Source organism: Dryobates pubescens, unplaced genomic scaffold (assembly GCF_014839835.1).
Source record: "Dryobates pubescens isolate bDryPub1 unplaced genomic scaffold, bDryPub1.pri scaffold_56_arrow_ctg1, whole genome shotgun sequence".
NCBI classification, from domain to species: domain Eukaryota; kingdom Metazoa; phylum Chordata; class Aves; order Piciformes; family Picidae; genus Dryobates; species Dryobates pubescens.
This window is the reverse complement of record NW_026530778.1, coordinates 216,283-231,552: the sequence shown is the minus strand read 5'-3', so window position 1 is coordinate 231,552 and position 15,270 is coordinate 216,283. Positions and strand designations below refer to the sequence as shown.

General features: G+C 54.2%; 2 protein-coding genes across 2 annotated transcripts; one reads left to right on the top strand and one right to left on the bottom strand.

The window, feature by feature from the left end:
• The first annotated feature begins 604 nt into the window (after nucleotides 1–604).
• On the top strand, nucleotides 605–1,549 carry LOC128899761 (olfactory receptor 14A16-like). Its single transcript, XM_054179443.1, has one exon. It carries the CDS (start codon nucleotides 617–619, stop codon nucleotides 1,547–1,549), a length of 933 nt encoding a protein of 310 aa, XP_054035418.1. The 5' UTR covers nucleotides 605–616.
• Nucleotides 1,550–12,566: 11,017 nt separating this feature from the next.
• On the bottom strand, nucleotides 12,567–13,499 carry LOC128899762 (olfactory receptor 14A16-like). The gene has a single exon (XM_054179444.1). It carries the CDS (start codon nucleotides 13,497–13,499, stop codon nucleotides 12,567–12,569), a length of 933 nt encoding a protein of 310 aa, XP_054035419.1.
• Nucleotides 13,500–15,270: the final 1,771 nt, after the last annotated feature.

The window sequence follows — 15,270 nt, the reverse complement described above, 5'->3', positions numbered from 1 at the left end:
TGCAGATGTCTCTGGGTGCTGTCTGCTGGGCAATGACTCTTTAGAACATCTCATCTCCAGCATCCCTGACTGCTCTGCCCATCCTGCTGGGCTTGGAGCTGCCCCCAGGAAGGCCCAGATCTGCCAGAGGGTACTGGGCAGTGCTGAGCCTTTCCTTGGGGGGTCAGCACTCTGCTCCCAGAGTCCTTTGATTCTCCTCAGGAGAGGCTGTGTCCTGCTCTGTCTCTCACAGCTACACCTCTGGGCTGGGACAGAGAAGAGTTCACAGAGCTGTCCTTTGAAGAAGTGTTCCCCTGCTCTCCTCAGAGCACAGAGAGCTGGGAGGGTTCTGAAGGCTTATTTGGACATAGCATCTACAAGGCAGCACAGGGGAAAGTGCAGGGCAGAGGGAACAGCCTGATGGGCACAGTAGCTCCACTGTAGCAGAGCCCAGATGAGTCCTTGGCAGCACATGGCCTGAGCTGCTGCTCCTCACAGCAGCCTCAGCCAGAACAAAGCAGACAGCAAATCCATTTCAGCTGGGGGATTGCTGTGACCCCTGGAGTGCTTCTTCTCAGAGGAGTCTGTCATCAACTTTTGCTTTCTTTTCTTTCTTAGGCATTCCCACAGGCAGCAGATGTCCAACAGCAGCTCCATCACCCACTTCCTCCTCCTGCCATTACCAGGCACAAGGCTGCTGCAGCTCCTGCACTTCTGGCTTTTCCTGGCCATCTACCTGGCTGCCCTGCTGGGCAATGGCCTCATCATCAGCACCATAGCCTGGGACCACCACCTCCACACCCCCATGTACTTCTTCCTCCTCAACCTCGCCCTCCTTGACCTGGGTGCCATTTCCACCACTGTCCCCAAATCCATGGCCAATTCCCTGTGGGACACCAGGGACATCTCCTATGCAGGATGTGTTCTCCAACTGTTCTTTTTCATATTCCTAATGTCAGCAGAATATTTTCTCCTCACCATCATGTCCTACGATCGCTATGTTGCCATCTGCAGACCCCTGCACTATGAGACCCTCCTGGGCAGCAGAGTTTGTCTCCACCTGGCAGCAGCTGTCTGGGCCTGTGGCTTTCTCCATGCTCTGCTACACACAGCCAATACATTTTCCCTGCCTCTCTGCCAGGGCAATGTTGTGGAGCAGTTCTTCTGTGAAATCCCCCAGATCCTCAAGCTCTCCTGCTCCACATCCTACCTCAGGGAACTTTGGCTTCTTTTGGCCAGTGACTGTTTATCATTTGTCTGTTTCATGTTCATTGTGGTGTCCTATGTGCAGATCTTCAGGGCAGTGCTGAGGATCCCCTCTCAGCAGGGACGCCACAAAGCCTTTGCCACCTGCCTCCCTCACCTGGCTGTGGTCTCCCTCTTTCTCAGCACTGCCTTCTTTGCCTACCTGAAGCCCTCCTCCATCTCCTCCCCATCCCTGGACCTGGTGGTGTCAGTTCTGTACTCAGTGGTGCCTCCAGCAGTGAACCCTCTCACCTACAGCCTGAGGAACCAGGAGCTGAAGGCTGCCCTCAGCAAACTGATCCCTGGATGCTTTCAGAAGCAATAAACTCTTCTGCAGAGCAGTTCTGATGTCACTCAGTGCAGGCCCAGCCTGGCTTCTGTACTTTGTGGTGGTGGTGTTTTACTCTTTATCAAACGGTCATCCCTTTTCTAACACATTCTCTGCTCTGCTGACCAAGAGTTTGTGCAGCAGGACCTCTGTTCTTTGATTAAAAAAATTAAAGAACCTTTCATCAACTTTTTCCTTCCTGGGATCCTTCCCCGAGGACTTCTCTGGAGCTTCAGGTCCTGTGTAGATTGGGAGGAGGAAGGAGTCCAAGCACTGCCAGGGAACACCAGCATCTGAATTTCCAGGGCTGTTCTCTTTCTACTTCCAGCCTCTCCTGGACAAGGCCTGAGTGCTGTGGCTGTTTGGTCAGGTTTCTCCTGTTTGGCAGTCCTATGACCACAGGCAGGGACAGGCCATGGGAACTACTCTGACTGAGCTGGCCCCAAGAGCAGTTCCACAAAGACAGATGGTCTGCTCAGGGCAGAGTCTGAAGGCTTAGGGCTTCATCCAAAGTTTCTCTCCAGAGCAGGCCCAAGAAAGTGTCCCAGGGATGCAAACAGCAGGGAACAGCTCAAGTGTGAGTGTGCAGGGCTGGGGCACACAGCAGTGTGCTGATACAGAGAGGCCTCCTGCCAGAGGCCTGAAGGAGCAGCAGAGCAGGCTCTGATCTGTGTCTCTGTTCACTGCACAGCCTGGGGAAGCTGTCCCAGGGTAATCATCCTGCTCTAGCCACTCACCACCACCATTTCCACCATTGGTCTCTCACCATAGCTTGCAAAGTTTCTTTGTCCCCCAGTTGCAGGTCACAGGCTCAGGAGGTCAGCAGTGACTGCTGGCATTGCACAGATGAGATGCAAGCATGGCCATGGTGTGTGGGGTGAGAGGAACCTGAGTGAGCACAAACACCATCAGCTGCTGCTGGGTTGCCAAGGCACTGGAGGTGTGAGGAGCCTCCCAGCCTCTGGCAGGGGCAGCAGGAGGCCAGGGACACACTGCCTGCTGCAGTGCAGAGCCTGTGTGAGGGATGGGGAAAGACTCTGTCTGAACATCCTGAGGTGCAGAAGCAGTTCATGAGGCCAGCTCAGGTGTGGACACCTGACAGAGCTCTGACATTTCTGTGGGTGACTGCAGCACAAACCTCCCTGCCCCAGGGAGATTCCTCTCAGGTGTCCTGCACAGGCTCATTGCAAATGTTGCTCACATCACCCTTCCTGGGCTGTGCCCTGAAATGTGCACAGAGCCATCAGAGAGGTTCTGGCTCCTTGGAAAAGGCATCTTCAGGAAGGCCAAGAAGGAGGCTGGGGCAAACCGCAGGCTGGTCACCCTCAGCACAGTCATGGTGCTGGGTCAAAAGTGATTGGTCAGACTCTCCTGCAGCCATCTGCAGGCCCTTGCAGGACAAGAGAGAGATCATCCAACCTCTCTGGGTAGGGGCAAGAAGGAGATGTTTGGTACCTGGATCTTAGCCAGGCCTTTGTCATGGTCTCCCATGGTGTCTCTAGAGCCAGACTGGGGACAGCAGGATTGAAAGATGAGGTGTTGGGTGGGAGGGTGAGTGGTGGATTAAGCCCAAATGTCACCAGGGTAGAGTCCTCCTGGCAGCCACTTCCCAGTGGCATCGCTCAGGGCAAGCCCTTGGGCCAGCACTGTGCAATGTCTTCATCATCTCCCTGCTCCTTCTGACCCAGGGCCTCTGCAGCTCCTTTGGGGTTGAGGCCAAACTGGGCACAGGCCTTGAGCGCTCAACCTTCCCCACAGCTGGTGCATGGTATGGGATGTGGTAAATCCACTCAATCCCATGTTGCTTTGCCCAGTCCCTTAGGAGATGGTTCCTGAAGTGGCTTTCATTGTGTGATTCAATCCTCCCAGGGGTGCCGTGTCTCCACAGGACATGTCTCTCTAGGCCCAGGATGGTGTTGTGAGCAGTGGCATGAGGTACTGGGTAGGTCTCCAGCCACCCTGGACTTGCCTCCACCATGGTCAGTAGGTGCTGCTTGCCACTGTGAGACTGAGGATGTAGTCAATCTGCCAGGCCTCTCTGTATTTCTACTTCGACCATCTCCCCCCATTCCACAGAGGCTTCATGCGCTTGGCCTGCTTGATGGCAGCACAGATGTCACACTCATGGATAACCTGTGAGATGGCCTCCAGAGAGATGTCCACGGATCTGTCCCCAGCCCACCGGGATGTGGCATCTTTCCCTTGGTGGCCAGAAGTGTCCTGGGCCCAGCGAGCTAAGAACAGCTCACCCTTGTGTTCCCAGGCCAAGGCTATTTGGGAGATTTTAGCAGCCAGATCTGCTTGGTGGTTGTGCTTGTGCTCCTCTGTGGCTCTGCTCTTGGGGATGTGTGCAGCCATGTGCCGTACCTTTGTTGGCAGCCTGTCCAGATGGGCAGCAATGTCTTGCCACAGGTCAGCGGCACAAACAGGCTTCCCTTTTCTCTGCCACCTGTTCCTCCTCCATTCCTTCAGCCACCCTCACAAGGCATTGGCTACCATCCAGGAGTTAGTAGAGAGGTACAGCACTGGCCAGTTCTTTTGTTCCACTATATCCAGGGCCAGCTGGACAGCTTTTCCTTCTGCGTACTGACTGGATTTGCCTTCTCCATCCCTTGCTTCTGCCACTTGCCTTGTCGGGCTCCAGACAGCTGCCTTCCATCTCCGCTTGCTGCCTACAAGCCGGCAGGATCCATCTGTAAATAGAGCATAGCCCTTCTCATTGTCAGGGAGATCATTGTATGGGGGAGCCTCCTCAGCACGGCTCACTGTCTGCTCTGGTGGCATTCCCAAGTCAGCACCCTCTGGCCAGTTGGGGATCACTTGCACTCTGCCAGGGCATTTGAAGCTCACCATCCGAGCTCGCTGAGTTATCAGGGCCATCCACTTTCTCCAGGTGGCATCTGTGGCATGATGTGGGGTTGAGCCTCTTCCTTTGAACATCCAGGTCAGGACTGGAAGCCTTGGAGCTAGAAATAGAGGAGACTCAGTCCCAATTACCTCAGAGGCAGCCTGGACACCCTCATAGGCAGCTAGGATTTCCTTCTCTGTTGCGGTGTAGTTGGCCTCAGAGCCTTTGTAGCCCTTCCTCCAGAAACCTAGGGGCCTGTCCCTGGCTTCACCAGGGGCCTTCTGCCACAAGCTCCACGTAGGGACCAGTTCTCACCGGCCGCAGTGTACAGCACATTCTTGATCTCTGGTCCAGTTGGAACAGGTCCCAGAGCCATAGCCTGGACCACCTCTCGTTTGATCTGGTCGAATGCTACCTGCTGCTCAGGTCCCCACACAAAATCATTTCTCTTCCTTGTTACAGGGAAGAGAAGTTTCACAATTTGACTGTAGCCAGGAATGTGCATTTTCCAGAAGCCCACAAGCCCCAAAAAGGACTGTGCCTCTTTCTTGTTCGTGGGTTGCACCATAGTGGCTCCCTTGTTCCCCACCCCCTGAGGGATGTGGCAACGGCCATCCTGCCATCGAACATCCAGGAACTCTATCTCCCTGGCAGGCCCTTAGACCTTACTTCACTTGATGGCAAAGCCAGCCTCCAACAGGATATCAATTATCCTTTTACCCTTCTGGTAAACTTCCTCTGCTGTCTCACCCCATACAATGATGTCATCAATGAACTGCAGGTGCTCAGGGGCTCCACCTTTCTCTAAGGCAGTCTGGATCACCTCATGGCAGATGGTTGAGCTATGGACCCAGCCCTGAGGCAACCCATTCCATTGGTACTGTACTCCCCTCCAGGTGAAAGCAAACTGTGGCCTGCATTCTTCTGCAATGGGAATGGAGCAAAAGGCATTAGCAATGTCACTTGTGGCATACCACTTGGCCACCTTCGATTCCAGCTCGTACTGCAGCTCCAGCATGTCCGGCACGGCAGCGCTGATCGGAGGAGTCACTTCATTCAGGCCACGGTAGTCCACGGTCAGTCTCCATTCCCCATTTGCCTTCCACACTGGCCATATCAGGCTGTTGAAGGGGGAGTGAGCCTTGCTGATCACCTTCTGGCTCTCCAGTCATTGAATCAGTTGGTGTATGGGGTGCAGAGAGTCTCTGTTGGTCCTGGATTGCCTGCGATGTACTATGCCAGAGGCAAGAGGGAACTTCAAATCCCATACCTTATGGCTGCCCACTATGGAGGGCTCATCCGACAGCTCGGGCATGGTGGACAGCTGTTCTTTGCCTGCAGTTTCCACAGCTGCCACCCCAAATGCCCACTTGTGCCCCCTAGGCTCCTTGAAGCATCCCTCCCACAGAAAGTCAATGCCAAGAATGCAAGGTGCATCTGGACCAGTCCCTAGGTTGTGCTTTCCCCATTCATTCCCAGTCAGGCTTCTCTCAGCCTGCAGTACAGTCAGGTCTTGTGAGCCCCCTGTGACTCCCTGAATGCTTATGGGCTCAGCCCCTTTGTACCTCGATGGTATCAGGGTGCATTGGGCCCCTGTGTCCACCAGAGCTGGGTACTTCAGGGCTTCTGAAGTGCCAGGCCATTTCACAGAGACATCCCAGGACACTCTGTTGTCCCTGGCCTCCACCTGGCTGGAGGTAGGGCACCTCTAATGCTGGTGGTGATGCCCACACTTGTCACAGGGTCCTGTGTTGCTAGGGGAAGGGTCTCTTGAGCAAGAGGGACCCCTCCAGGAAACTGGGGCAGCCCTTCTCCTGGATGAGTTATCCCCAGTGTGGCCACCTTGCAGTTCCTGCACTCTGTTCCAGAGGGCAGAGGTGGGTTGGCCATGCCAGGTGTCCATGTCCTCTCCATGGTCACAGAGGAACCTCCACAGAGACCCCCTTGACATCCCCCAGTTGGCTTGGGATGATTTCCTGGGGGAAGGTCGCCTGTTTCTGATGGCTGAAACTTGGACCCATTCTGAAGGAGAAGGGGCAAAGGAGTTGTCAGTTCAGACATGGAGGTCTCAATCTCTTTGACAATGTCTTTAGCCATAGTTTCTATGGCTGAGATCAGGGGGTTCTGATTTACACTCTCCTCATATTCCCTTAAATCACTGGCAAACTCACAGACAGTTTTAGCACTTCCATCCTGCCCACTCAGGAGCATCCCTCCTAATGTGGGAGCATGTTTGTGAGGGGCACCCTGGGTGAGTTTCTTTACCAAGGGCTGTCTCATGGTCACCTCATCTTGGTCCGAGGGGAGCTGGGCATCCCCATAAATTTTTTTCCAGCACAGCCATCTGTCTCAGATATCAAATGCCCTGTTCCATAGCTGTCCATCTAACTGGGGCCCAGGGCAGGCCCTCTCTTGAGCAATACAGGTTCTTGATGGCATTGAGGATCCGGGCCCAGAGAGAGCAAGTCCCTCCCCCTCTCTTCACAGTCCCCTGGCAGTGGTGATCCTGCACACAGCTGCTCTGTCCAGCTGGGCCTGCACCACTATATTTGTCACAGTTCTGGAACACCAGCACAACAATCAGTTCAGTTTCTGTCTGTGTGATGTCTCTGTAATCATTGGCTGTGATTGGAAATTCTCTGTGCCAATAACTCCTCACCAGGATGTGTCTTTGCTCACATGTTGTATGGTTAGCTACAACCTACACCCACTAGAAAGAATTTCACTGCAATGCAACAACTCCTCCAGCACCCTGATTTCATCACCCTGCTACAACCACCAGGAGAAACAGGACAAAAGACTCTGCCCAGAGTCCACCATGACACTGAAGAAATCCATTGAGTTCTAACAGTAATCAAGAGGAGTGGAGAATGCTGCTGGTGGGAAGTGCTGTTTGGATGGTGTCCAGCAGCAGCTGGGACACTGCCCCTGCTATCACAGCCACTGTGATTTTCCTGCCTGCTCTGCTCTGAGCCTGATGTTCAGCATTGGTTTGTAGTTAGAGTTAGGAGGATGGCCAAGCAAGTCACACTGCTGCAGACATTTCCCATCATCAGTGTTTCCTGTGTGCTTTGTCACTGAATGGCATTGAAGACGACTTTGGAGGCTAAGTAACCACCAAATTTCCTTCCCATTCTGATTGGATGATGACATTGTCTGTTGAGAGGCACAGAGACAAGAGGCAATCACACAGCCACTCTCTGGCTGAGAGAAATACACTCAAGTCACAGAGCAGATTGTGGGGGCACAGTCCCCCTGTCACTGGCAACCTCCTCAAGACCTGATGTGATTACTCCTCCCCCCTTTGTTAGGCCATGAACTAGCCCAGGGTAAGCCAGGTATGGATCAGGACAGAGAGAAATAGAGCACTGAGAGGTGTCCTTGGTGTGCTGCACCCTCCTGCAAGTGCAGATGTCCTGATGAGACAGCCTGGGTCAGTGTCACTTGGGGAATTATCATCTCTGCTCTGAACTGAAAGCTAACAGAATATTCTACCTTTGATAGGAAATAAATAATAAATTAGCTTTTTGAGGAGCACTTTGAAGCCTTGAAGAAAACTACAGAGACACAAATAGCTCTTAGGACACTTGGGGATCATTGCCTGAGCCTCACACACTGAGAGGAGACTGAAGGAATCTGCTCAGGAATTCAGAAGCATAACAAAAAATTCTTCAAGTATTAATTGGCCTCACTGAGGGCCATTAGCAACAAAGCCTCCCAGGGGTGGTCAGAGAAGCTCAATGGAGGCCATGATTGAAGGCAGACAAAGGCAAAGTGCAGCTGAACAAACCCTGGCCTTGGTTTAGGAAAGAGAAAGGCCAAGCTCTGACCCTCAGGCCTTGGAAAGGCAGATCCTGAGAGCCTCCAACTAAAACTTCATCTCAGCAGCCATGGTGGCAGAAGCTGCTGCCAGAAAGAACAGGATCAAGACCTTGTCCCTGTTGAGCCTTTCAGCCCTGCCAGAGCCCTTGGCCATCCCTCCTGCAGGCTGTGCCACACTGTCCCATGCCTGCAGCTCTTTCCCTTCAGGCTGTTGACATCCATCTGGCTTCCCCAGCCAGCTCTCCCCCTGACATTTCCACACCTTCACTCAGGCCTTGCTGCCTGTTCCTTGACACACAAAGGATCTCCAGACTCCTTCTGGGTCACCTCTTGCACCACAGCTCTACACTTTGAGTGACATTGTTTCATCCTGGCCTCCAGTCTGAACCTTTAAGTTGCACTTTCTGAAGGCTTCCTTCTGTGTCCACAACCAAGAAAAGCTCCATCAGCTGACACCCCTTTCAAGCAGGTGCACATCACCCCTGAGCCTTCACTTCACCAGGCTAAAGAAGCTCAGCAGCTCCAGCTTCTAGATAGAGACTCCAAACTCCATCCTGGCAGATCTCCTACACAGCTTCTCCAGTACCTCTGCATTCCTCCAGACTAAGGAACTCCACAGCCAGACACCAATATTGCAGATGTGGTCACAGCAGTGCTGAGTGCAGGGGAAGACAAACTCTGTGTCTGGGTGGCCACACTCCTCCTCCCACAGCCCAGCTGCACTTGGCCTTCTGCACTCTGCTCAGCCTCTGCTCCAGCCCAGGCCATTGGCAATGGTCCCTGCCAGAGGCCTTTGTGCCTGGGCACTGAGCAGAACCTCGAGCTCCAAAGCAACATCCAAGGCACCTCCCTGATGCTGCCTCTCAAGTTGGCAGGCACAAGGGATAGCACAGTCCCCAGCTCAGCCCTGGCCTGCTGCTGGCCAATGAACAAAGGGATTGGAATTTGCAGTGAGCTCACACTCACCTCCTGGCCATGTGGCTCCTCCTGCCCTAGGAGCTTCTCAGCCATCCCTGATGTCCCAATGCTGGCCCAAGGCTTCAGCCTGCTTGTGGCCTCTCCAGAGCCTTCCAAGGCAGGTCCCTGCTGCTGCCTCTCAGCTTCTTCAGCAGCCACAGCCAAGCCCTGTCCCTGCTGCTCTCCCATCAGGCCCTCAGGTGTCAGGGAGGTGACAAACCAGCTCCAAGGCTCTTCCTGCAGGGGCCACCAGGTGCTTTGGCACAGGGAGTCACACAGGTCCCTTGCCCACCACACACCTTCTGCTGCCTGCTGGGGACTCTGGCAGTTGGGAGGCCAAAAGCACAGAGGCCAGCCAGGAGTCAGGGGCTGCCCCCTCAGCTGCTGCAGCAAAAAGTGACCTCCCAGTCCCTTTCCTGCCCTCTTCCTTCTGCTGCCCTATCAGCTGCTGAGCCAGCAGTGACCTCCCAGCCCCTGCCCAGCCTTGTGGCTGATGCTGTGGAGGAGATCCTGAGGCATAGCTGAGCTGCCCATGGCATTGCCACCCATCTGCTCCTGGTGACCATCAGCTGCTCAGCCACAGTTCACCTCCTGCTCCTCTTCCAAAGCCATCAAGCTGCTCTGGAAGCTCCCAGCCCCTGCCCTGTGCCAGGGGCCAAGCAGAGTCACTCAAGGGTAGGAGGGGATATAAAAGAGGGGTCAGAGCACAGGAAGAAGGTTTGGGGCTGAAGTGTTCAGGGGAGGGCTCAGAGATGCCTTTGAGGCTCAGGCCAGGACTGAGGAGAGGCTTTGGTGTCCTGATGAGCCCAGTCTGAATTGGGAGGGCTTAAATCACAGAATCATAGACTATGAGGGGTTGAAAGGGACCTCCAGAGATCATCCAGTCCACTCCCACTGCCAGAGCAGGACCACCCAGGGCAGGTCACACAGGAACACATCCAGGCAGGTTTGAAAGTCTCCAGAGAAGACTCCACAACCTCCCTGGCAGCCTGCTCCAGGGCTTCAGCACCCTCACAGCACAGAAGAGTCTCTTCATGCTGAGGTGGAACTTGCTGTGTTCCATCTTGCACCCACTGCTCCTTGTCCTGTCACTGGGCACCACTGCCAAGAGCCTGGCATGTTCCTCTGGAGGTGCCCAAAACTGGACACAACACTCAAGGTGTGGCCTCCCCAGAGCTGAGTCCCAGGGGACAGTCACCTCCCTGCTCCTGCTGGACACAGTATTTCTGATCCCAGCCAGGATGCCTTTGGCTGTCTTAGCCACCTGGTCACACTGCTGGCTCCTATTCAGCTGCTTGTCCATCAGCACCCCCAGGTCCCTTTCTGCCAGACAGCTCTGCACCCACACTACCTCTGTAGCATTGCTTGGGGTTGTTGTGCCCCAAGTGCAGGACCTGGTACTTGGCCTTGTTGAAGCTCCTCCTGGTAATGTTGGCCATGGATCCAATCTGTCCAAGTCCCTCTGCAGAGCCTCCCTACCCTCATGCAGATCAACTCTGCCACCTGACTTGGTGTCATCTGCTGACTCACTGCTGACACACTCTGTGTCTTCATCAAGGTCATCAACAAAGATGTTAAACAGAAGGGGTCCCAACACTGAGCCCTGAGGAACACCACTTGTGACCTGCCACCAGCTGGATTGAACTCCACGGAGCACCACTCTTTGGGCCCTTTCACCCAGCCAGGGCTGTACCCAGCAGAGCATTGCTCATCCAAGCCAGGAGCAGCCACTTTGCCCACGAAAATTCTGTGGGGAGCAGTGCCAAAGGCTTTTGGGAAGTCTAGGGAGACAATAGCCACAGCCTTGCCCTCATCCAACAGTCACTCATCCTGCCAGAGAACAAGATCAGGTGGGTCAGGCAGGACCCTGTCATGGTACAGGGATCTTTTGGTGGGGCCACAACCCCCCACAGGTGCCTCCTGGCAGGGATGGCAGTGCCAGTTTGCATCAAGTCCTCATCCCCATCCCCATCCCCCACCAAGGGCCAGAGCCTGGACCTTGACTGCGTGGTGGCAGGACCTGGCTCCAGCACCATCACCTGGTACAGGTGTGGCAGCTCCTTGCCTGCCAAGCACCAGGTAGGGCCCAGGCAGCATGAGCAGCGCCCCAAGCCCCGCCCTGTCCCCAACCCTGTGACACTGATGGTTGTCCCCAACCCCAGCTCTCAGGCTCCCGGCTGCGTGTGCCCCACATCACGGCAGCTGACTCCACTGAGTCTGTGTGCAGGGCCAGCCTGGGCACCGGTGCCCATGAGGCCTCAGTCATTGTCACCATGGTGCCCATCTCCAGCTTGTCCTACAGTGAAAGCAGGCTGTGTGGCCCTGCTGGGGATGTGCTGGGCCCAGCCAGGTGACCACAGCTCCATGCAGATTGTAATATGTGGCGACCAGACTGTACTGGAATGGGTCAGGGAATGCAGCTTGCACTGGAAGAGGGGCCAGGACATACTGGGAGGGGATAAGGGGATCCACTTTTTATTGAGATAAGCCCTAATGTGTACCAGGAGGGATGAAAGGGATCCTGTTTGGACTACCACAGGGTACAGGTTGCACTGGGAGGGCATGAATGTGTGCAGTTTTTACTAGGATGGATGCAGATGGTACAGGGAAGGGAGTCAGGGGATACATTCTGTGCTAGGATGGGACCCAGGATGCAGAGCTAGAGGACAGTAGGATCTAGTTTGTACTGGGATGAGGCCATATCTGTACAAGGAAGGGTTAAAGGAACCATGTTTGGACTGAGTCTATACTGGAAGGGGGTCAGGGTATCCGGTATGGACTCTGAGTAGGTACAGTGTGTAATGGGAGGGGATTGGGCTATGAAGGTATGAGGAGACCTCCTGTTCTGATGGCAGAGCTGCTCTGGAGCACAGCTCTGTCCCACAAGCAGCCCTGGCTTCTCTCTGCCTGCAGTCCCAGCACTGCCACACAGCAGCACAGTGCCCAAGCTGCCAGAGCACTCAGGCCTTGCCCCAGCACAGAGGCTCAGCAGGAGAGGGTGGAAGGGAAGAAAGAGCAGCTCAGCACAGCGCAAGCTCTGGGGCTGCCTGGCACTGTTGCTGTGCTGGGACTCTGCCCCTCCACCTCTGCACACAGGCACTGCCCTGCAGCTCCACAGAAGCCTTGGAGGAAGCAACTCAGAGAAACAATTCCCTGCAGGGTCCTTTATTTTGTTGAACACCCAGGGAGCACAGCTCCTCATGTCTGAAGCCTCTGGGTCACACCACACAGGACAACACTGAACCAGAAATGGTCTGAAGAAAGACATTTGTGTGGCAACAACATTCTCACAAGGGGAACGGCACCAGCAGCAGCCAGAACCCAAGCAGCCAGCCTGGGTCTGCACTGAATGACATCAGAACTGCGCTGCAGGGGAAGACAAAGAGTTTATTGCTTCTGAAAGCATCCAGGGATCAGCTGGCTCAGGGCAGCCTTGAGCTCCTGGTTCCTCAGGCTGTAGATAAGAGGGTTCACTGCTGGAGGAACCACCGAGTACAGAACAGACACTAACAGGTCCAGGGATGGAGAGGAGATGGAGGAGGGCTTCAGGTAGGCAAAGAAGCCAGTGCTGAGAAACAGGGAGACCACAGCCAGGTGAGGGAGGCAGGTGGCAAAGGCTTTGTGGCGTCCCTGCTGAGAGGGGATCCTCAGCACTGCCCTGAAGATCTGCACATAGGACACCACAATGAGCACAAAACAGACAAATCCTAAGGAGACACCAACTACAATAAGCCAAAGTTCCCTTAGGTAGGAGGTGGAGCAGGAGAGCTTGAGGATCTGGGGGATTTCACAGAAGAACTGGTCCACAACATTGCCCTGGCAGAGGGGCAGGGAAAATGTATTGGCTGTGTGCAGCAGAGCATAGAGAAAGCCATAGGCCCAGGCAGCTGCTGCCATGTGGAGACAAACTCTGCTGCCCAGGAGGGTCTCATAGTGCAGGGGTCTGCAGATGGCAACATAGCGATCGTAGGACATGAGGGAGAGGAGAGAAAACTCTGTATCAATTAGGAATATGAAAAAGAAGACCTGAGCAACACACCCTGCATAGGAAATGTCCCTGGTATCCCTCAAGGAATTGTCCATGGATTTGGGAACAATGGTGGAGATGGATCCCAGGTCAATGAGGGCGAGGTTGAAGAGGAAAAAGTACATGGGGACGTGGAGGTGGTGGTCCCAGGCTATGGTGGTGATGATGAGGCCATTGCCCAGCAGGGCAGCCAGGTAGATGGCCAGGAAGAGGCAGAAGTGCAGGAGCTGCAGCTGCTTTGTGCCTGGGAATGGCAGGAGGAGGAAGTGGGTGATGGAGCTGCTGTTGGCCATCTGCTGCCTCTGGCCATGGAGACCTGTCCAAGGAGGGAAAGGCAGTGACAAGTCAGGGCACACTTCTCTCAGCCTCATTGTAACCTCCCTCCCAGAGATTCATGAGTAATGAATCAGTCAGTCCCGTCTCTACCAACCCATGACAGAGTTCATCACAGCTTCAAATGCAGCAGGGACCCAGAATTGCCATGAATGGGCTGCCCAGGGAGGTGGTGGAGTCACCGTCCCTGGAGGTGTTCAAGAGGAGATTGGATGTGGCACTTGGTGCCATGGTCTAGTCATAAGGTCTGTGGAGACAGGTTGGACTCGATGATCCTTGGGGTCTCTTCCAACCTCAGTTATACTGTGATACTGTGATACTGTGAAGATTCCTCTGGTGTCAGAACAGAAAGAGACCAACAGGCCAATCCCAGGGAACAAGAGTCCCATTGAGGTGGGTTAAAATTTCCCCCATCACTAGCTTTGCCAGAGCAGCTCAGTTAGAAGCAAATGAAGCTGTATTGACAAGCAAGAGCTACACTCTACAATGGAATGCAATGAATGGGTACAGAACATTCAGGAGTGACAATATTAGACAGGTGTTTGCAATTAGCAAATGACATGAAACCCCCCTGGTCAGAGACCAGGGAAGCTGTTCCACTGCCCCTAACCTCTCCCTCCCTGTTCCAAGAAAGAAAGGAGGAGTGGAGAGAGAAAAAAAGCAGTGGGTTAGACTTAGCCAAGGCCAGACAAAGCAGGGGATCTCTCCTGAGTGAAGCAAAACAGCTGAGATCAGAAGAGAAGAGAGATTTGTTATGGTACAGCTCCTCTGATTCCAGATATTTATCCAATCAATTTGTTTAGAATAATCTTTTCTTTTCCTTTTCACACCCAAGAGTGATCTATTTATTTTGCTGCTACTTTTCTGCTCAAAATCTGTAACTAAATTTTAAAGGCATTGCCTAAAACCACCACACCCATGGAGAGGTGGAGAACCAGGGAGCAGGCCTGCAGTGCTGCAGAGACAGTGAAGGGAAGAGAGAAAGGCAGAGGGGATGGGGGTGAAGCCTTCTCCTTCCCCAGCTCTGCTCACTGATGCTCACAGGATGGAACTGAAGGGCTTTGATCATCCTTCTGTGTGCACACTCCAGGAGCCTTCAGCTGAGCATCAGCTGACGAGATGGAGATGCCTCCAGGAGCTACAGCTGCAGTGTCCTGCACCCACAGCCTCATTGTGTCAGTGACTGCAGTGACTTCTCCTCCAGTGAGCTCTCAGCATCGTCCCAGTCCTTCCCACCTTGAAGCTCTCTCTGCCTTCCTCATCACCCTGAGATCCTCTGGCAGTGTCCTCAGTCCTGCTGTGCTGTGCAGAGGAGCTGCTCCTGGCCAGAGCTGTCTCCTGCAGCACTGCCTGCTTGTCAGCAGCTCCCTCCAGCCCAGGAGCCTGGCCCAATAGGGCAGCAGAAGACCAGCCCAAGGTGTTTTAATACCTCCTCTGCTGGCTTTTGTTGCCCTGTGAACCTCAGGGACTGAGAGGAAGCTGATGAAACCTCTCCAGAAGTCAAAGTCGGATTCAAACTCTGAAGTTTCTTCTACTCTTAATGGGTCCCAGTGAAGCATACTGGGAAAGGGTCCCCAGGGACTGGTTAGAGCAGAAGGAGACAATGGATGCAAGGGAAGCATCACTGGAGGTACTGAAGCATCTCCAGGCTGTGGTGAGAGCAGAGAACTGAGGCAGTGCTGACAGGTCAGGACAAGCAGCTCAAGGTGGCTCTGCTGCTGAGGAAACCTG

Bases quoted from the DNA above. Each gene is read 5' to 3' on its own strand.
- LOC128899761 (XM_054179443.1), top strand. From the start codon at position 617: ATGTCCAACAGCAGCTCCATCACCCACTTCCTCCTCCTGCCATTACCA.
- LOC128899762 (XM_054179444.1), bottom strand. From the start codon at position 13,499: ATGGCCAACAGCAGCTCCATCACCCACTTCCTCCTCCTGCCATTCCCA.